We start from the raw sequence: 22,069 nt of genomic DNA, 5'->3' as shown, positions 1-22,069 counted from the left end.
TACTTTTAACTCATTTACTTTAATTTTTTATTGTAGGATATTTGTAAATTGTACCTACAGCACTATGTTAGGTTTTTTTTTTTTTTTTTATTCGCCGGGATTCTCCCGGCCCGGGTCTTTTCCAAGTAGTGGTGACCCGGCCTTGGCTCCCTATCTGGGAAGTGTCTCGAGACCTAAATCTCCCATTGGAGGAGGTACAAGTACCCCCTCATCTTTGGGACCAACTGTCCCCAGGCCTAGCCACATTCCCCACCCTCACGGGGCTCGTAGGGAGAAGCTAGGCCTCTGGTCTGCCATCTGCCCCGCCCCAAAGGGGCTCGTGGGGATGGCAGTCTTGTGAGCTGCAGGTGGTAGCAAGCTCAGGCCTTCTGTACACCTATGTTAGGTGTACAGTAAAATTATTTAAATGCTCTTTTGACAATTTTTAAAGTGATTTAGCAGACACTCTGAGAATGTCCCCACTAGTATGTTACACTGAGGTTTTACTGTATTTTGAATATTGATGATGAGCTGGCAACAATTATGTAGCTAGTACATACCTAAAAAATACAATGTGCTTTAACAAACAATCCATGGAAAAATTACAATTTTCTGTAACTAAAAATCCTAATGTGCTTGGTTATTAATAACATACATTGCTTCAGACTGGGAATCATTATATAGTAAGTACTCAAGTTATTCATGGACACACATTTACCTCAGTAGCAAATGAAAGTTTCAGTTGTTGTTGCCCTAGTGCTGTACATTGTATTCCTTACCTTTCACTTGAGGAAGATTCACTTGACCAAGATTTTGGACCTTTGTCTTGCGAGTGCTTTTTGTCTTCCTGAAAAGCATAATGAAGAATGTCAAAAAAATTCCCAATTCAATCCAATTTTTGTCTTTTGTTCCCTTTTACTGCATAATTATCTATCCCAAAACACTAGGATTTAGCACTTCCTCCAGAGTAAATAAAAAATAAAATATTCCCATACACACATTATTCATAAGACAGCATCTACAATCATTATACTGTACTTCTAAAGTATATCATCAATTAGTTTTAAGAAGATGTACCTCTGATATATCTCCAATATAATATTCCTTCATCATTTCCCGAGCATCAGTTGAATGGCCTACATCTTCAAAATTTTCTGTTGCGTCTGTTCCAGCCTGCTCAAGCAGTACTTCCTCACCACCAGGATGCTATAAAAGTACATTAAGAAACAGTTAGAATAAATGTTTTTCTCTGAAGTATGTACTGTACTTCATATCTTAAAACTATAACAAAAACATGCTATCACACATGAAATTCTCACATTAAAAAAATACGTGCCATACCCACAATTAATGACTAGGATAAGGATCTGATAAATGCTGTAGTTTAATTTACATTACCTGCAACAGACCTATGACTTTTTTAAGGTCTACCAACCAACCCGGAGGACAAGCTTCCTTACTGATTGCCTGATCAACAAACCCATTTATAGAAGCCAAAAGTAATGCATATGGGTACAGGCAAAGAAGGTAGAGAGTAGGTAAAGTAGAGGGTGTGAAATAGTTATTTATGATAAAGGGAGGTTAGTGATAAAAGATTTCTGAGTTATGTTAGACAGAACAGAAAAAAATTAAGGGAAGGGAGGGAGATTATTATTATTATTATAATCAAGGGGAAGCGTTAAACCCATAGGATTATACAGCGCCGGGGGGATGTAGAAGGCATTCAGGCTTAATTCAGGGAACTGGAGCACAGATCCAATTCCCTAAATCAAGAGTCCCTCACCAACTTCAAGGAACCTTCCGTGAGGGGAAAGGGAGGGAGAGAGAACCTCCCACACTGAGAGAAGGGGTGCACCTCGTATGCCAAAAGAGGGGGACACCTACAACTGTCCATACAAAAACAGTAAGGCATTGATATATGTCCCCCTAAAGCAGCATTGCCACTTTATGGGAATTTCCCACAGATCTGTGGAAGAACTTTAACCCTTTGACTGTCGCGGCCGTATATATACGTCTTACGAGGTACCGTGTTTGACGTATATACACTCAAATTCTAGCGGCTTCAAATCAAGCAGGAGAAAGCTGGTAGGCCCACATGTGAGAGAATGGGTCTGTGTGGTCAGTGTGCATCATATAAAAAAAAATCCTGGAGCACGCAGTGCATAATGAGAAAAAAAAAACTCAGACTGTTTTTTTAATTAACCCTTTGAGGGTCGACAGGCCCTCTCCGAAACTCGTTCTCAGGGTCGGCCAAATTTAAAAAAAAAAAAATTATTTTCTCTTATGAAAAGATAGAGAATCTTTTCCCGATCATAAAGACACCAAAAGTTTGAAATCTGATAGAAAACTTACGGAATTATGCTCTCGCAAAGTTAGCGGTCTCGGCGATGTTTACGCATCGGCGATTTTGCCCACTTTGAGCCCCATTTTCGGCCAATTTCACTGTACTAGTCGACAAAAAACATGAATATTTCGATAGAACTCCATTTTTTCTATCGAATGGGTGCAAGAAACCACTCATTTATGAAATTCTACTATCCAGTACAGTGGTCAGAATTTAGCAATTTTGCCAATTTCACACAAATTTCAAAAGATGCCAATTTCCGAATAGGGTCCAGAATAAACAAGAAAGACATTCCTGGCACTAAAATGACATTTCCTCTAGTCATTAGTCATGTCTCAAGGCCCCTCTTATATTCTTTTGCTTTCCACTTTGAATTTTTATTTTCACAAAAAATATAAGATTTACTGTTATGCAGACTACTGCATTAGTGTAAAAAATGGTATAAATATTATTGGTGCACTTGTGAAAGAATATTAGACTCACCAGTTGACGTGTATTGCACGCTTGGCACGATTTGTTTACTTTTGAAGTTTGGTAAAAATCGAACATTTCTGCTACTTTGAGCTCAATTTCAAGGCACCTTTCTTTGTAAAACCAGTCAAAATCATCTCAATTTCTGTAATATGTCTTCCATTCTATAAAATGAGACCAAGAAAACTAGAATACAACAATAAATACCATACGAAAATACACTGCAAAGTAGCTGATTTATTAAAAAAAAATGGTCAAAGTTTTTTTTTCTCATTATGCACTGTGTGCTGCAGGATTTTTTTTAGACTGTGCACACTGACCACATAGACCCATTCTTTCATATGAAGGCCTACCAGCTTTCTCCCACTAGATTTGAGGCCGCTAGAATTTATGAGTACTAGTACGTCAAAAACCCCTACACGTAAGACGTACTAGTACGACGAAAACCCTCAAAGGGTTAAAATGCTGACCTTGTGGTCTATTTTCGTATAGTATTTATGGTTGTATTCTCGTTTTCTTGGTCTCATTTGATAGAATGGAAAGCATGTTATAGAAATAGAGGTGATTTTCATTGATTTTACTATAAAAAGAATCTAGAAATGAAGCTCAAAGTAAGGGAAATGTTAGATTTTTGCCAATGTTCAAAAGTAAACAAATGATGCCATTGTCCAATAAATGTCCAACTAGCCATTCTAATATGCAGTCATGAACGGGTTGATGTTATTTATACAATTATTACAGTATTGGAGTAGTCTGCATAATAGTAAGTCTTCTATTTTTTGTTTGAATAAAAATTCAAAATAGAAAGCAAGAGTAATAACAGAGGGGCCTGGAGACATGACTGATGAGCAAAGAAAATGTTATTTTAGAGCCAGGAATGTCTGCATTGTTCATTCTGGACCTTATTTTGAAATTGTCATATTTTTTAGTTTTCGTGAAATTGGCCAAATTGCAAATTTCTGACCACATTATTAGGTAGTTGAAATTGGTAAATGGGCAGTTTCTTGTACTCAATCGATAGAAAAAATGGAGTTCTAAAGAAATAGCTATGAGTTTGGGCGACTGGAACAACGAAATTAGCCGAAAATAGGGCTCAAAGTGAGCGAAATCGCCGATTTGTAAACAGCGCCGAGGTTGCTAACTTCGCAAGAGCATAATTCCGTCAGTTTTCCATCAAATTTCGTTTTTTTGGTGTCATTACAATCGGGAAAAGATTCTCTATCATTTCATAAGACAAAATATTTTTTTTTTTAAATTTTGCGACACCAGGAGACACCTCAGGATTGGGGGTTGCGACAGTCAAAAGGTTAAAGGGAGCAGATTTATATAATTGGCATCATAAATATGTATGCACATATGCCTTTACCAAACTATTTGCTGACAGTTTCGATAAATGCCAATACAACTTTTGTATGCAAGGTGGTGCCCCTCGCTACACTGCCCAAGATGAACACTTAGCTAAATCATCATGAAACACCAATCTTTAACCCTTTCAGGGTCCAAGGCCCAAATCTGAAGTGGTGCCCCAGTGTCCAAGAATTTTCCAAAAAAAAATTTATTTTTTCTTATGAAATGGTAGAGAATCTTTTTGCGAAGGTAATAAAACAAAAAGTACGAAATTTGATGGAAAATTGACGAAATTATGCTCTTGCGAATTTTGATGTGTCAGCGATATTTATGAATCGGCGATTTTGCCGACTTTGACTTCCATTTTAGGCCAATTACATCATTCCAGTCGACCAAATTCTTAGCTATTTTACTAGTATTACTTCTATTCAAGTCAACTGTTTCAACTACAAAATAAAGTGATCGGAAATTGGTAATTTGGCCAATTTAACACAAAGTTCAAAATATTCCAATTTCAAAATAGCATCCAGAATAAACAATGTAGGCATTCCTGGCACTAAACTAACATTTCCTTGGTTCATTAGTTACGTTTTGAGGCTTTACAAATAAATCCCATTTTTATTTTTTATTTACATAATGAATTTTTATTCACACCAAAAAATAGAAGATTTACTGTTATGCAATATTGTAATAATTGTATAAATATCATCACCACATTTGTGAATGTGTATTAGATCCACCAGCTGGCGTGTATTATATGTGTGAGGTCGTTTGTTTACTCTTGAACATCGACAAAAATTTAACATTTCCGCTACTTTGAGCTCAGTTTCAAGCCATTTCCGGTGCTAAAACCAATCAAAATCATCTCTATTTCTGTAATATGTCTTCCATTCTATCAAATGAGACCAAGAAATTGCAAATACAACTATAAAAAACATACGAAAAAACACTGCAAATTTGCTGTTTTAATCAAAAATCTTGGTTTCAGTTTTTTTCTCTCATTATACACAGTGTGCTGCAGGATTTGTTTTATGTGGTGCACACATACCACATAGATGTATTCTCTCATATCTAGGCCCAAGTGTACCACTCACAGTTTATCAGAGTGAGCTGAGCTCATGACGTAGATCTACGGTTTGGACACTGAACGCAAAGCTGTAGATCTACGGGACGGACCCTGAAAGGGTTAAAAACTAGCTCAATAACTCATCGGACTTGAATCTGATGCAGAATATGTGGAACATAATTAAGCATAAGTTTCATGGCATGGACATGTCCACTATCCCCAAACTCTGGAGTGCCATTAAGCAGGTATGAAAGAGTAGTGACCTTTCTATCCTTCTCACTTTAGCCTTATCAGTGCCTAGAAGACGAAAGGAGTGCATCAGGTAGAAGACATCCTACATAATACAAGGTAAGGTGAGTAGCCCTTATGTATTTCAGCATTTTTTGTTCAAAACAATAATTTATAATGAGTGTTATCAAAATTTTTGTGTGATGAATTAATGCATGTGCATATATACAATACCTACTGCATACCTTACAGCTTCTCCTCACTTACCGATGTACTTGTTTACCGAAAACTCGGAGTTACAACGGGCTCTCTGACGAGTCATTACTGTATACTGTATGAGAACTTGGGTCGTGAAAGGGCAGCACAGCGTCTCAGCATCAAACATCTCAATCTCCTTCCTACAGCCACTCAGTAATTTCACAGTCTTTCACAGTCTCCAAAGACTACATATTTGTACAAATTTCCTGTTTTTTTTTTTTTCCTCTTCGAAGAGGAAAAAAAAAACAGGAAAATGGAAGAATTACAAAAGAAGTTCATTGTAAAGGGGTTAGTGATGCATCTCAGCATCAAGCAGTCTCCAAGAACACATATTTTGTCTATAAATTTCTACTTTATTGTGCATCCCATAGTAGAAGATAGAGTTAGAAGCGCAGCAGCAGTTGGAAGAGGAAAAACAAGAGGAAAATGGAAGAAGTACAAAAGAAGTTCACAGTAAAAAGTTAAGCTGGTGTGTTCGTCTGTGTTTACATTCTCGGTGTCTCATGGCAGCCTAAGAAATGATTAAATTCACGTAACACGTTATGTCAATGGTAATAACAATAATCGCTCTGGAATGCTTTAAATGTCAGCTAACAAACCTATACGAAATACATGTGACATTTAAAGCGCTCCAGAGTGATTATTTATTACTATTATAAATTATTATTATAAATTACAGTGGAACCCCGGTTTCCGTTCTTAATCCGTTTCAAAAAGTCGGCTGAAACCCGAAATGGACGAAAACCGAAGTAACATTTCCCATAAGAAATAATGTGAATCTAATTAATCCATTCCAGATACCCAAAAATATTACCAAAAAATATATTTTATAGAAAATAACTACAGTGTTGCAGCTCATCAGTGGTTAGCTCTTCCCTGTGGTCGTCCACCAACTCTTCCACATCCTGGCCACTCACATCTAACCCCATGGACTTCCCCAAAGTCACAATAGATTCCACAACAGGCATAGGGTTGTCAAGTTTACACTAACTTATATTAAGTTAGTAATAGAACTAGGCATTAAAAAACACAATATAAAGTAAAATACATACACACTACATTCATTACTTACCTTAAAACATTTGTAGTCTTAATGCAGGGCCAGAGGCGAGTAGTACTTATTTGTAGGAAGTCAGGTGTAGGTAGCCGGTAGATGTAGGTATGTAATCCGCCTGGACTATATACCTATGCCTACCTACATAGCTACACAATATTTAATGTGACCCAGAGCCATATTATTACCATCGACATAGAATGTTCACCGAGTTTAATAGTTTCTAACAACTACCTTTAGACGCCATCATAAACAAAGGGAGAAGTACTGAATAATTCATGCCGAGAATTATAAACAAAAGTGTTATGTATTAAGGGGGAAGTGACTGGGCCAACGCAGAATCATACATAAACTTTTCTCTGGTGCTGGACCAGAGAAAAAATGTTTTCCCTCCACTGACTACCATCCCTCCATAGCATATAAACATTGCATGTTTATATGCTCTGTAATGTGTTTCTTATATAATTTTGAAGAAAATATCATAGATGGATTAATAAATATGTCTATATTAACGTAAAATAATAAGACATTTAATGTGCCCAAGAGTGAGTCACGAATTGTATGATTTCCGCACCGGTGGTCCACTGTATTAGCGTAATTACACAACATTTTATTAGCGCCACTGCTAACATTTGAAACCCATGACAACTTTCCAGATACTGAATGCTCCTTTTCCTGGCCTCTTCTTCTCTCCTATAGCTCCTCCCACTTCATAACCATGTTAGATGGTGAATTTAATGTATTAGACAGAAAATTACAAAAAAAAAAAAAAAAAAATTGGAAAAATTTCTGAAAATTCACTACATGTTCAGATGTATACTACTTGCCATGTCATAAAAATAATTTCTGTAAAATGACTAATTCTTTGTAGAAACATGGTACAAACATGATGTACTTGTATGAAAATGTAGCCAGATGCGTAAGCTATTTTTCTGTAAGCTTAATTCACTGTATGTGTATTTTACTTTTTTATTGTTTTCTGTAATATATAAGCATTATGCAAATTAAAATAAAGTTATCAAGTTGGAGTTTCATTATTTTTCTTTCTAATCTATATATTTAATTCACCATTTGGCATCATTACAAAGTGGGCGGACCTACAGCAGAAGGAGAAGCGAGCAGTGTCTCAGTAGCTGATGCTAACCCATGCTGTAAGGAGATGTGCCTTACCCCCACAATAAAATATTGTATAATTATACTATTACTATCAATAAAGGTTATCTACCTATCATATTTATTCCAGAATATTAGGTATAACATAAACAATGTAGAAGCATGATAAAGACACCCAAATTAATAAAAACTGACATTATATAGAGGTATTGAAGGGTGGAGGGCAGGGAGGGATAAAAAAAAAAAAAAGTGATCGCGACCATTACAGGAAACGTTACGTGGTATGCGCCTGAAGGGTAAGTATAGAAGATCTCTCTTATCCTATGAAAAGACTGAAAAAAAGTGCAATTTTCTCAAAAAAATATCCCAGGTAATCAGCTATGTACACGTTTCCTGGAATATTTCGGAAGTAAGTCATTGAGCTATTTCATGATCTATTATTGTTAATATTATATTAATAGATTGAAAGGAATTTCCCAGCAAACATAAAACTGAATGTTTTAATTTTGGGTGGTGACACTTTTGAAGTGTCAGTAAGGGGTCATTTCTCGATTCGCGACGAATTCGTTTACAGATGTGGTGTTGGGAACAAAACTCCGATAGTGAGGAGAGGCTGCACATCATCATATTTTGGAGATCTGTTTGTGGGATGTCTTATGGGAATTTTATTGTTTTTTTTTTCTCTAGAAAGTAAATTTCGGTGTAAATACAGGTACCATCCGACTTACGACTGAGTTTGGTTCCGACAAACCGGTCATAAGTCGAAATGGACGTAAGTCGAACTTTACTACTGAATATCAACATCACATTTTTGTAATGACTTTATTGTTTTATTTTGGTATTTTATTTTTTACTTTACTTTTTGTGCTGCTAGTACTGTATTTTATACTGTAAGGTTTAGGATAAACACTGTGTACGACACAAACAGTTGTTTATTTCTCAGAAATTTGGCAAAGAAAACACGGTCGTAAGTCAAATGGTCGTATGTTGAGCAGGTTGTATGTTGGATGGAAGGTGTATTCATAAAGCAACACATTTGATTCTAAGAAAATAATGAAACAAATGTAAATTATATGTCAAAAGGGAAGGTTTACTATGTTCAGAATGTTGACATAGCAAGTAATCTCACAGATCTTACTGACATGTACTATCAGCTGATGCAAACTGTAGGACTGCAGGTGTCAAGGTGGTCAAAAGAAAATTTGCAAAATATACAATTTCATAGTTAAATCCTGCCCAATATTTTCATTAATTCTGGTTATGAGTTCACTAGCTATGCAGTCTGCTGTCCTCTAAGCACACAAGTTTATGACATCAAGGTACACTGCAAAAATTTCACACTGGAAATGTTCAGTCAAATGCTAAGGAGGGGCAGCCCCCCACACGCCAAGGAAGGGGGCTGCCCCCACACCCCAAGGTAGGGGGCTGCCCCCCACACCCCAAGGTAGGGGGCTGCCCCCACACCCCAAGGTAGGGGGCTGACCCCCACACCCCAAGGTAGGGGGCTGCCCCCAACACCCCAAGGTAGGGGGCTGCCCCCAACACCCCAAGGTAGGGGGCTGCCCCCAACACCCCAAAGAAGGTAGGGGGCTGCCCCTAATGCCCCAAGGTAAGGGGGTGTCCCCAACACCCCAAGGTAGGGGGCTGCCCCCCAAACCCCAAGGAAAGTAGGGAGCTGCCACCACACCCCAAGGAAGGTACAGGCTGCCCTCCACACCCCAAAAAAGGTCGGGGGCTGCCCCCACACCCCAAGGAAGGAAGGGGGCTGCCCCACACCCCAAGGAAGGGGGATGCCCCCACACCCCAAGGTAGGAGGCTGTCCCCCACACCCCAAGGTAGGGGGCTGCCCCCCACATCCCAAGGTAGGGGGCTGCCCCAACACCCCAAGGTAGGGGGCTGCCCCCACACCCTAAAGAAGGTCGGGGGCTGCCCCCACACCTCAAGGAAGGGGGCTGCCCCACACCCCAAGGAAGGAAGGGGGCTGCCCCCCACACCCCAAGGTAGGAGGCTGTCCCCAACACCCCAAGGTACGGGCTGCCCCCACACCCCAAAGAAGGTCGGGGGCTGCCCCCACACCCCAAGGAAGGAATGGGGCTGCCCCACACCCCAAAGAAGGAAGGGGGCTGCCCCCACATCCCAAGGCAGGGGGCTGACCCTCACATCCCAAGGCAGGGGGCCGACCCCCACACCCAAAGGTAGGGGGCTGCCCAAACATCCCAAGGTAGGGGGATGCCCCCCACACCCCAAGGTACGGGCTGCCCCCCACACCCCAAAGGTCGGGGCTGCCCCCACACCTCAAAGAAGGTCCAGGGCTGCCCCCACACCCCAAGGAAGGAAGGGGGCTGCCCCCCACACCCCAAGGTAGGAGGCTGTCCCACACACCCCAAGGTAGGGGGCTGCCCCCACAGCCCAAGGTAGGGGGCTGCCCCCACACCACAAGGTAGGGGGCTGCCCCCCACACCCCAAGGTAGGGGGCTGCCCCCCCACACCCCAAGGTAGGGGGATGCCCCCAGCACCCCAAAGAAGGTAGGGGGCTGCCCCCAACGCCCCAAGGTAAGGGGGTGTCCCCAACACCCCAAGGTAGGGGGCTGCCCCCAAACCCCAAGGAAAGTAGGGAGCTGCCACCACACCCCAAGGAAGGTACAGGCTGCCCTCCACACCCCAAAAAAAGGTCGGGGGTTGCCCCCACACCCCAAGGAAGGAAGGGGGCTACCCCACACCCCAAGGAAGGGGGATGCCCCCACACCCCAAGGTAGGAGGCTGTCCCCCACACCCCAAGGTAGGGGGCTGCCCCCACACCCCAAGGAAGGGGGCTGACCCCAACACCCCAAGGAAGGCGGCTGCCCCAACACCCCAAAGAAGGTAGGGGGCTGCCCCCCACACCCCAAGGTAGGGGGCTGCCCCCAAACCCCAAGGAAAGTAGGGGGCTGCCCCCACACCCCAAGGAAAGTAGGGGGCTGCCCCCACACCCCAAGGAAAGTTCGGGCTGCCCCCCACACCCCAAGGAAGGAAGGGGGCTGCCCCCACACCCCAAGGAAGGAAGGGGGCTGCCCCTCACACCCCAAGGAAGGAGGCTGCCCCCCACACCCCAAGGTAGGGGGCTGCCCCCTTACCCCAAGGAAGGGGGATGACCCCCACACCTCAAGGTAGGGGGCTACCCCCCCCACACCCAAAGGTAGGGGGCTGCCCCCACACCCCAAGGTAGGAGGCTGTCCCCCACACCCCAAGGTAGGGGGCTGCCCCCACACCCCAAGGAAGGGGGCTGACCCCAACACCCCAAGGAAGGCGGCTGCCCCAACACCCCAAAGAAGGTAGGGGGCTGCCCCCCACACCCCAAGGTAGGGGGCTGCCCCCAAACCCCAAGGAAATTAGGGGGCTGCCCCCACACCCCAAGGAAAGTAGGGGGCTGCCCCCACACCCCAAGGAAAGTAGGGGGCTGCCCCCCCACCCCAAGGAAGGTACAGGCTGCCCCCCACACCCCAAAGAAGGTCGGGGGCTGCCCCCACACCCCAAGGAAGGAAGGAAGGGGGCTGCCCCACACCCCAAGGAAGGAGGCTTCCCCCCACACCCCAAGAAAGGGGGCTGCCCCCTTACCCCAAGGAAGGGGGATGACCCCCACACCCCAAGGTAGGGGGCTACCCCCACACCCAAAGGTAGGGGGCTGCCCCCAAACACCAAGGAAAGTAGGGGGTTGCCCCCACACTCCAAGGAAGGTACAGGCTGCCCCCCACACCCCAAAGAAGGTCGGGGGCTGCCCCCACACCCCAAGGAAGGAAGGGGCTGCCCTCACACCCCAAGGAAGAAAGGGGGCTGCCCCACATCCCAAGGAAGGAAGGGGGGCTGCCCCCACACCAAGGTAGGAAGGGGGCTGCCCACCACACCCGAAGGTAGGAAGGGGGCTGCCCCCCCACACCCCAAGGTAGGAGGCTGTCCCGAACACCCCAAGGTAGGGGGTTGCCCCCACACCCCAAGGTAGGGGGCTGCCCCCCACACCCCAAGGTAGGGGGCTGCCCCCACACCCCAAGGTAGGGGACTGCCCCCCACACCCCAAGGTAAAGGGCTGCCCCCCACATACCAAGGTGTCATGTGGGTTTTCGAAACGTGGAAGGGGTAAGAATACTCACGTAGGCTGGTAATACGTATAAAATAACGGAAGGTATGGGAAGGCACCAACAGCCGACCTGCCTCTCTCTGCTCCCTATCTGGACTGACTCATAGTGCCTTCAGGTGAGGGTGATTGAAATCCTGCTATGGTCAGCAGCAATATGAATACAGTCAGTGATTCACGCAGAGATGGTTGGTAGTGAGTCATCTACTGGTACACTGGTTACTGGTAACTGGTTACTGGTAACTGGTTACTAGGAACTGGTACTACTACGACTGACTCATAGTGCCTACGGGTGAGGGTGATTGAAATCCTGCTATGGTCAGCAGCAATATGAATACAGTCCAGATAGGGAGCAGAGAGAGGCAGGTCGGCTGTTGGTGCCTTCCCATACCTTCCGTTATATTATACGTACTACCAGCCTACGTGAGTATTCTTACCCCTTCCACGTTTCGAAAACCCACATGACAAATGGTGACAGCGGTGTGGGCGTGGATTTAAGGGTATTTCAAGACGTTAGAAGACTGTTTGTGGGGAGCCGGCAGGTCAAAGGTGAACCGTCCGCCACCTCCACTCGCTACCCTCACTCACCTCCACCACTCCAGCCTGCAAGCCTGTTGCAGCCGTTTTTCAAGCTTCCTGGCTTAGTTTGTGTGCTAATTGCTTCAATCTCCGAGGGGTTGACCCGGATTTTGCAATTAAGCCAGTCAGTAAGCCAGACTGGGGAAGTGAACGCTAGTCAGCCTACCTCAGCCTACCATCCAGCCTGTCTCCTGTCATCCACCTGCTCCTTCATGCTGTGTACATCGTTACACGTCTTCCAGTCAGCCATTCTCGTGGGTTAAGCCAGTCAGCCAACCCAGCTTCTAACCCAGCTGAGAGAGAGAAGTAAGCCACGCAAGTTCCTCTGAAGTATTGTTTCATGTATCGCTTGTGCTTGGATGCTGGTAAGAGTGGTCTTCATCATCCCTGTGGCATTGTGATTTAGTTAAGCCACCTTGTGCGTGGTGAAAAGTGCATGGCAGTGAGAGCGCACAGGGCCAGCTTGTCCCGCTGCCCCCACCACCCGCCACCCACCTCCCGCCACCCACCTCATCTACCTGTGGCTGTTTGCACCCTTGTACCGGGTCCTAGTACTGTTTTGGCTCACATAATTGGTCAAGAGATTGTAGCTGAGCGCCAACGATAAAGCCAGTTATGCGAGTTCACCGAGAAAGAGCATTTCTTCCAACGACAGTGTGACTGTAGGAGGCATCACCCACAGGACAACCTTCCCCTCATCACTAGTCACTCCGTCTTCTACTCCAGACTTCAGTGACAATTTTCTAGAGACATTTTCCTGCATTTAAAGACATCTGCGTGTGTGAGACATTTATAGTGAATTTCTTGTGTACTCTAAGCCTTGTGTTTTCAGTGTAGACTCAGTGTTTCTTTGACTCATTGTTTTTGCAATATTTTTCAGTGTTCTCGCTCATCTCATATATTTTTTTTATCTGTGTTTTATTTTTTGCTACTCTCTGTCTGTTGTATTATTGTGTAGTGTACCAGTGTGTCACTCCATGTGAAATAATTCATTCATTTTTTTTTTTGTATTCTTTCAGCATTGTATTCTCCAGTATTTGTTGTCTACCAAATTATCCATTTATTTCTGTGTGTCTTTTTTTTCGTATGCCAGCAGTGTCTCATTCCCTGATCTTTTCGCAGACTTGTGTACCATTATTTTTGCCAGCAATTTTTGTCGTATCAGTCACAGCAAGATTTTGTTGTAAGAATATACTAAAAAAAAAAAAATGAATAAGTGAATATATTGTGTGTGCCCCGCCACTTGTAAGTGTTGTGTGCCCCGCCACTTGTAAGTGTTGTGTGCCCCCCGCCACTTGTAAGTGTTTTGTGTGCCCCGCCACTTGTAAGTGTTGTGTGCCCCACCACTTGTAAGTGTTGTGTGTGCCCTGCCACTTGTAAGTGTTGTGTGTGCCCCGACACTTGTAAGTGTTGTGTGCCCCGCCACTTGTAAGTGTTACACTTCCAGTTTTGTTTCTTGTTTTATTTTTATTCATATTTTTCATATTTCTTTGAACAAATTCACTCTTAGTGTAATTTCAATTTCTTTTTTAACGTAAAGTGTTTTCTTTACTCTGAGTAAATTGTTTTGTTTAATTTACAATTAAGAGTTAAAGTGTTCAATCAGTTTTTCTTCATATTTTTATTTTTATTATTTAACCTACATTTTCCCAGTGTAACTTTATTGCTGCATTGATTATTTCTGCGTCTTATTTTGTTGCACTTGTTCTGCAGTGAATTATTTTCTTTTATTGACATTATTATTCTCAGTTCATTATTGTTTGAGTCTTGTTTTTCATTTTATTATTTTTCCTCATGTTGTCTTTGGATTATATTTTAATTTTGTTTATGCATTCTTAGAAAATATTTAAACTTCCCAGTTATCTCTCGTTGCATACAATTTAGTGATTTTATTTTATACTTTTTACATTAATTTACAGTTTTATTAGTTAATTTCTTTATTAGCAAGAGTACAGACAGCTCATTTTGCATTTAATTCAGTCTCCAGTAATATTTTTACTTGTAAATTTCAATGTATTTTTTTTTATCTTGTCCAGCAGTCCTTTACATTGAGTTGTTCTTCCTCTTGCAGTGTATCTTAGACATTTTTTTTTATTACTTTTGCAGAATTAGTTGCATCTCTTTTATTTCAATTTTAACATTTTATATCATTTTTATTGTTCGTTATTTTTGCCTTATTTGTTCTCGTGCAACTTCTTTGCCATTATGTCTCACATACCGTCAAGTGATACTTTAGTGAATGTCGACACTCAGACCTCTCAGGTTACTGCTGCTCCTGTCATCAGTCCTCATAGTTCCTTATGGAATGACAGACCGACCCAGACACTGAGATACTACAGTTTTACTCGTGATTCCCTTGATGCGTTACCTTTATTCAATGGCCATGTACATAGTCTTGAAGCATGGTTTACTGCCATTCGTTCTCATGTTAATGCTCTAGTTGAAGGTCCTCCTTCAGAGGAAAGTCTTATCAGACTTGCGAAAGAAGCTCTTCATCGATCCCCTGCTGCTGTTCACGTTGTTGATCTCCTTGATATGCAAGACTTCAGGAATCTTACTAAGTGGTCACAATATGAGGAACTGATTCGTTCTTTCCTTGTACCAGTAAAAACAGCTGATCCATATGTCGTTCTTAGGGAACTAGTGAATGCTACACCCATGACTAATGAATCGTTGAGTGCCTTTGCTGCTCGATTAGACAAAGTTTTATCATCATTTATCAATGCTGTCCAGTCCTCAGCTTTTGTCCCTGACGAGGATAAACCATCCACAGCATCGTTTGCAAAAATAGCAGCTTTTGGAGCAATCAAAGAACTAATGCCGCCTGCTTCCGTGTGTGCTTATGAGGCTAATCCCCCAACTGTGACGATGGAACCCCTTACAGCCCTAAATCATGTACGTTCCTTGTGCCCCCAGGGTACTTTCCCATGTATCAAAAGTAATTTCACACCTATGCCTCAGTCTGCACCACCTCTTGTTTGCGCCACAGCGACAAATCGTGGTTGTCAACCATCTCGGCGATCACCAAGGACCAGTGTACAGAGTCATTATAAACCTCGTAGCATTCATAGTACATTCAGTAACCATAGTCAGCGGACTTGTTACAACTGCGGTTTCCGTGGCCATATTGCAATTAATTGTCCTGATAGTTACCCTAAGAGGCGTCGTACTGATGATGAGTACCAGTCAGATCTTCCCTACTGTACTTATCATAGAATACATGGACATGACACATCTGAGTGCTATGCTCTCTACAACCTTCAGTACTCTAGGTCTTTCCGTGGCCGTTCCAACTGCAGAACCCGTAGAGGAAGCAGACATCGTGGTTCTCAAACTAACCAGAACCAGGCTCATTCTTCCAATTCGGGGGAATTCGAGCGGCCCAGTCAAACCGTCCCGTGGTGACAGTAGGTGATAATGAGTACACCATCCCGTTCACAATTCCTTTGAAGCCTTAAGCAGTCTCGAGAATGACAATCCTGCTGATGATGTTGCTTCACATGTCTCTGATGTAGATGATTTTGGGGATGAAGTGGAACAAATCTTTGCTGATGACAATCCACCTTTTTGTTTGCATATAACTTCCAATGCAACCATAGGCCCTATAGTGCAAGCATCTGTTCATAATGTGCCCGTTCATTTGTTCATGGACTCTGGTGCGCAAGTCAATATTATCAGGTCTAGTTTGTTTAAGGATAAGCAGTTACGACATGTCCTTCTCGTAGAACCAACTCATGTGGAGTAGCTGGTTCTCACCTGCGTGTCCGAGGTCGGACTTCCCTCACCTTTTCTATCCAAGGTAGAGACTTCACTGCTTCCTTCCTTGTTGTCGACCAGATTACTTTCCCTGGTGACCTTCTACTGAGATTTGCTTCCATGCGAGACTTACGCATTGTGCTCGACCCTTATCGATGGCATGCCCAAATTGATGACTTGATCGTACCATTTTGGGGTTACCAGCTTCGATCCGAGATCTGCCATACTGCCGCAGAGTACGACATTCGAATTAAGTCCTTACAGGCCAGTGCATTTTCCAGTAGCGTACCCAAGCGGTCAGGCACTGATGATCCTGTCACTCCTGTCTGTGTTCCTGCAACTTCAGACTTGCAAGATAGTGTCCAGTTACCTCAAGTGTCCGAGGACGCCCTGACTACCTTGAGTGCTGAGCCTATCCCTGCAATGTCTGCTAGTTCAAGTAGTAGTTTCTCCACAGGGGACGCCTTGTCGGAAAACAATTACTTGCAACTAGTAATGCCATCTCTTGTTGATGTCACATGCCGTCTGCAGAAAGACGTTTCTGTCGCAGCTAGTGCCCTCACTAGTGTGTCTGTTGTTGTTCCTAGTGTTCCAGATGGTGATAACGTCCTAGTTGACAGTGATTCTTGCAAAGTAAAAGGTCTATTTGTTGAACCATCCTTACATGTTGTAAGAGATAGTAAGATCCATTTCTTCCTAGCTAACACTTCTGGTCACAGTGTTCGTCTCAGAGCAAATACTAATCTTGTTGACCTTGTTCACTATCCTTACCCTGTTTAGGTAGAGGATGAGTTGTCACCTGACCAGTGGGTCAGTGCTATTTCTACCGGGGAGACCTCATCCACTTCACTGGATCAATCTGTTCCACCAGTTGAGGAGAAAGACATAGCTCCCACTGACTTCCCAGATGAAGTCAAGCGTTTGTTGACTCTGTTGAACAAACGTCGTAAAGCCATTGCCTTACCAGGTGAGAAGATGGGTATAACGAACTTATTGTCCCATCGTATTCCACTTGAACCTGGTACTAGACCTATCTATATACCTGCGTACAGAATGCCTCATTCACAAGTTGCTGTCGCAGAAGAATTGATCAATCAAATGCTTGATGATGGAGTTATTGCACCTAGCAATTCACCTTGGAATGTGCCCTTGATCCTAGTACCTAAGAAGGATGGTACTTGGCGCCCAGTGATTGACTTTAGGAAGTTAAATGCGAAAACTATTCCAGATAACTTCCCACTTCCTGTACTGGGTGATCTTTTACGTAACATCGGAGATAAAGTCTTTTCAACCCTGGATTTGTTACAAGGGTTTTGGCAAGTCCCTCTTCACGAGGACAGCCAAGAGCTAACTGCATTCTCCACTCCTACAGGTCATTATCACTTCCTCCGTATGGCGTTTGGATTACGATCCTCCCCTATCACGTTCTCAAGGCTCATGACTAATATCTTTAGAGGTCTCATGGGTAATGCACTTATGGTGTACTTAGATGACGTAATCGTCATGTCTAAAGACGTGGATACACACTTGAAAAGACTTGATGTAGTACTTGGTAAGCTTGAAGAAGCCAATTTAAAGATCAAACTGTCTAAATGTCAATTTTTCAGATCAGAAATTAAGTTTCTTGGTCACGTAGTCACTCCTAGAGGGGTTACGACTGACCAAAGTAACTGCAGTACTAAATTTTCCAACACCCAAAACTGCTGATGCCGTAAGATCCTTTGTGGGCTTAGCAGGTTTTTATAGATCTTTCTTTGCCAATTTTTCTTCATAGCTGATCCTCTAACTGAGTTGCTTAAGAAAGATGCTCCTTTTGTTTGGACCTTCCGTCAAGAAAGAGCATTCCAAACTCTAAAAGAAAAGCTAACATCTGCTCCAATTTTGAAATTTCCAGATTTTTCTAAGCCCTTCTATCTGACTACTGATGCTAGTTCTATTGGCATAGGTGCCGTACTAGCTCAGAAGACTGATGGCAAGTACAACGCAGTTGCATTTGCTAGCCGAGTCCTTATGAAGGCTGAACGTAATTATACAGTAACTCAGCAAGAAGCTTTAGCAATAGTATGGTCTTTAAAGCACTTCCGAGACATTATTTATCAGTACTCTGTTCATGTCTTGACAGACCACGCTCCACTGATACCTTTATTCCAGAACAAACAACCTACTGGAAGGTTAGCCAGATGGACCTTGACTATCCAAGAGTTCAATCCCACCGTTGTCACCATTTGTCATGTGGGTTTTCGAAACGTGGAAGGGGTAAGAATACTCACGTAGGCTGGTAGTACATATAATATAACGGAAGGTATGGGAAGGCACCAACAGCCGACCTGCCTCTCTCTGCTCCCTATCTGGACTGACTCATAGTGCCTACGGGTGAGGGTGATTGAAATCCTGCTATGGTCAGCAGCAATATGAATACAGTCAGTGATTCAAGCAGAGACGGTTGGTAGTGAGTCATCTACTGGTACACTGGTTACTGGTAACTGGTTACTAGGAACTGGTACTACTACTGAGAAAGGTAGAGGGCTGCCCCAACACCCCAAGGTAGGGGCTGCCCCCACACACCAAGGTAGGGGGCTCCCCCACATCCCAAGATAGGGGGCTGTCCCAATACCCCAAGGTAGGGGGCTGCCCCCCACACCCAAAAGAAGATAGGGGGCTGCCCAGACACCCCAAAGAAGGCAGGGGGCTGCCCCCACACCCCAAGGAAGGTACAGGCTGCCCAACACACCCCAAAGAAGGCCGGGGGCTGCCCCCACACCCCAAGGAAGGGGGCTGTCCCCCACACCCCAAAGAAGGTCGGGGGCTGCCCCACACCCCAAGGAAGGAAGGGGCTGCCCCCACACCCCAAGGAAGGAAGGGGCTGCCCCCACACCCCAAGGAAGGGGGCTGCCCCTACACCCCAAGGAAGGGGGCTGCCCCACACCCCAAGGAAGGAAGGGGGCTGCTCCCACACCCCAAAGAAGGTCAGGGGCTGCCCCACACCCCAAGGAAGGGGGCTGTCCCCCACACCCCAAAGGTCGGGGACTGCCCCCACACCCCAAGGAAGGAATGGGGCTGCCCCCACACCAAGGAAGGAAGGAGGCTGCCCCCACACCCCAAGGTAGGAGGCTGTCCCCCAAACCCCAAGGTAAAGGGCTGCCCCCCACATCCCAAGGTAGGGGGCTGCCCCCACACCCTATGGTAGGGGGCTGCCCCCAGCACCCCAAATAAGGTAGGGGGCTGCCCCCAACACCCCAAGGCAGGGGGGTGCCGCCCAAACCCCAAGGAAAGTAGGGGGCTGCCCCCACACCCCAAGGAAGGTACGGGCTGCCCCCCACACCAAAAAAGAAGGTCGGGGGCTGTCCCCACACCCCAAGGAAGGGGGCTGCCCCCACACCCCAAGGTAGGAAGGGGGCTGCCCCCCACACCAAAAGGTAGGAAGGGGACTGCCCCCCACACCCCAAGGTAGGGGGCTGCCCCCACACCCCAAGGAAGGTACGGGCTGCCCCCCCACACCCCAAAGAAGGTCGGGGGCTGTCCCCACACCCCAAGCAAGGAAGGGGGCTGCCCCACACCCCAAGGAAGGAAGGGAGCTGACCCCACACCCCAAAGAAGGTCGGGGGCTGCCCCCACACCCCAAAGAAGGTCGGGGGCTGCCCCCACACCCCAAAGAAGGTCGGGGGCTGCCCCCACACCCCAAGGAAGGGGGCTGCCCCCACACCATAAGGTAGGAGGCTGTCCCCCACACCCCAAGGTAGGAGGCTGTCCCCCACACCCCAAGGTAGGAGGCTGTCCCCCACACCCCAAGGTAGGAGGCTGTCCCCCACACCCCAAGGTAGGGGGCTGCCCCCACACCCCAAGGTAGGGGGCTGCCCCCACACCCCAAGGTACGGGGCTGCCCCCAGCACCCCAAAGAAGGTAGGGGGCTGCCCCCAACACCCCAAGGTAGGGGGCTGCCCCCCAAACCCCAAGGAAAGTAGGGGGCTGACCCCACACCCCAAGGAAGGTACGGGCTGCCCCCAAACCCCAAAGAAGGTCGGGGGCTGCCCCACACCCCAAGGAAGAAAGGGGGCTGCCCCACACCCCAAGGAAGGAATGGGGCTGCCCCCACACCCCAAGGTAGGAGGCTGCCATAACACCCCAAAGAAGGTAGGGGGCTGCCCCCACACCCCAAGGAAGTTACGGGCTGCCCCCACACCAAAAAAGGTCGGGGCTGTCCCCACACCCCAAGGAAGGAAGGGGGCTGCCCCACACCCCAAGGTATGAAGAGGACTGCCCCCCACACCCCAAGGTAGGGGGCTGCCCCCCACACCCCAAGGTAGGGGGCTGCCCCCACATCCCAAGGAAGGGGGCTGTCCCAACACACCAAGGTAGGGGGCTGCCCCCACACCCCAAAGAAGGTAGGGGGCTGCCCCCACACCCCAAGGTAGGGGGCTGCCCCCCAACCCCAAGTAGGGGGCTGCCCCCACACCCCAAGGAAGGTACGGGCTGCCCCCCACGCCACAAAGAAGGTCGGGGGCTGCCCCACACCCCAAGCAAGGAAGAGGGCTGCCCCACACCCCAAGGAAGGAAGGGGGCTGACCCCACACCCCAAAGAAGGTCGGGGCTGCCCCCACACCCCAAGGAAGGGGGCTGTCCCCCACACCCAAAGAACGTCGGGGGCTGCCCCCACACCCCAAGGAAGGAAGGGGGCTGCCCCCACACCCCAAGGTAGGAGGCTGTCCCCCACACCCCAAGGTAGGGGGCTGCCCCCACACCCCAAGGTAGGGGGCTGCCCCCAAACCCCAAAGAAGGTCGGGGGCTGCCCCCACACCCCAAGGAAGGGGGCTGCCCCCACACCCCAAGGTAGGGGGCTGACCCCACACCCCAAAGTAGGGGGCTGACCCACACACCCCAAGGTAGGGGGCTGCCCCAACACCCCAAGGTAGGGGGCTGCACCCACATCCCAAAGAAGGTAGGGGGCTGCCCCCACACCCCAAGGAAGAAGGGTTGCCACCCAAACCCCAAGGAAAGTAGGGGGCTGCCCCCACACCCCAAGGAAGGTAAGGGCTGCCCTCCCACACCCCAAAGAAGGTCGGGGGCTGCCCCCACACCCCAAGGAAGGGGGCTGCCCCCACACCTCAAAGAAGGTCGGGGGCTGCCCCCACACCCCAAGGAAGGAATGGGGCTGCCCCCACACCCTAAGGTAGGACGCTGTCCCCCACAACCCAAGGTAGGGGGCTGCCCCCACACCCCAAGGTAGGGGGCTGCCCCCCACACCCCAAAGAAGGTAGGGGCTGCCCCCCACACCCCAAGGTAGGGGCTGCCCCCACACCCCAAAGAAGGTAGGGGGCTACCCCCCACACCCCAAGGTAGGGGGCTACCCCCAAACCCCAAGGAAAGTAGGGGGCTGCCCCCACACCCCAAGGAAGGTACGGGCTGCCCCCCACACCCCAAGGAAGGTCGGGGGCTGCCCCCACACCCCAAGGAAGGAAAGGGGCTGCCCCCACACCCCAAGGAAGGAAGGGGCTGCCCCACACCCCAAGGAAGGAAGGGGGCTGCCCCCCACACCCCACGGAAGGAAGGGGGCTGCCCCCACACCCCAAGGTAGGAAGGGGGCTGCCCCCCACACCAAGGTAGGGGCTGCCCCCACACCCCAAGGTAGGGGGCTGCCCCCCACACCCCAAGGTAGGGGGCTGCCCCAACACCCCAAGGTAGGGGGCTGCCCCCACACCCCAAAGAACGTAGGGGGCTGCCCCCACACCCCAAAGAAGGTAGGGGGCCGCCCCTACACCCAAAGGTAGG

The 22,069-nt window shown here is 46.8% G+C and overlaps 1 protein-coding gene across 2 annotated transcripts in view; it reads right to left on the bottom strand.

The window, feature by feature from the left end:
- Cyt-b5 (Cytochrome b5) overlaps window positions 1–22,069 on the bottom strand; it is a 79,373-nt gene that overhangs the window by 20,750 nt on the left and 36,554 nt on the right. For both annotated transcript variants that reach the window (XM_053776993.2, XM_053776984.2), the window contains exons 2-3: window positions 1,057–1,185; window positions 759–826 (exon numbers count right to left, since the gene is read on the bottom strand). In XM_053776993.2, the coding sequence (XP_053632968.1) occupies window positions 759–826; window positions 1,057–1,185 (197 nt within the window). The remainder of the gene's footprint in view (window positions 1–758; window positions 827–1,056; window positions 1,186–22,069) is intronic.

Source organism: Cherax quadricarinatus, chromosome 1, assembly GCF_038502225.1.
Source record: "Cherax quadricarinatus isolate ZL_2023a chromosome 1, ASM3850222v1, whole genome shotgun sequence".
Classification (NCBI taxonomy): Eukaryota; Metazoa; Arthropoda; class Malacostraca; order Decapoda; family Parastacidae; genus Cherax; species Cherax quadricarinatus.
Note: the sequence above shows the minus strand (reverse complement) of the source record. Positions and strands in the feature narration are given on the sequence as shown.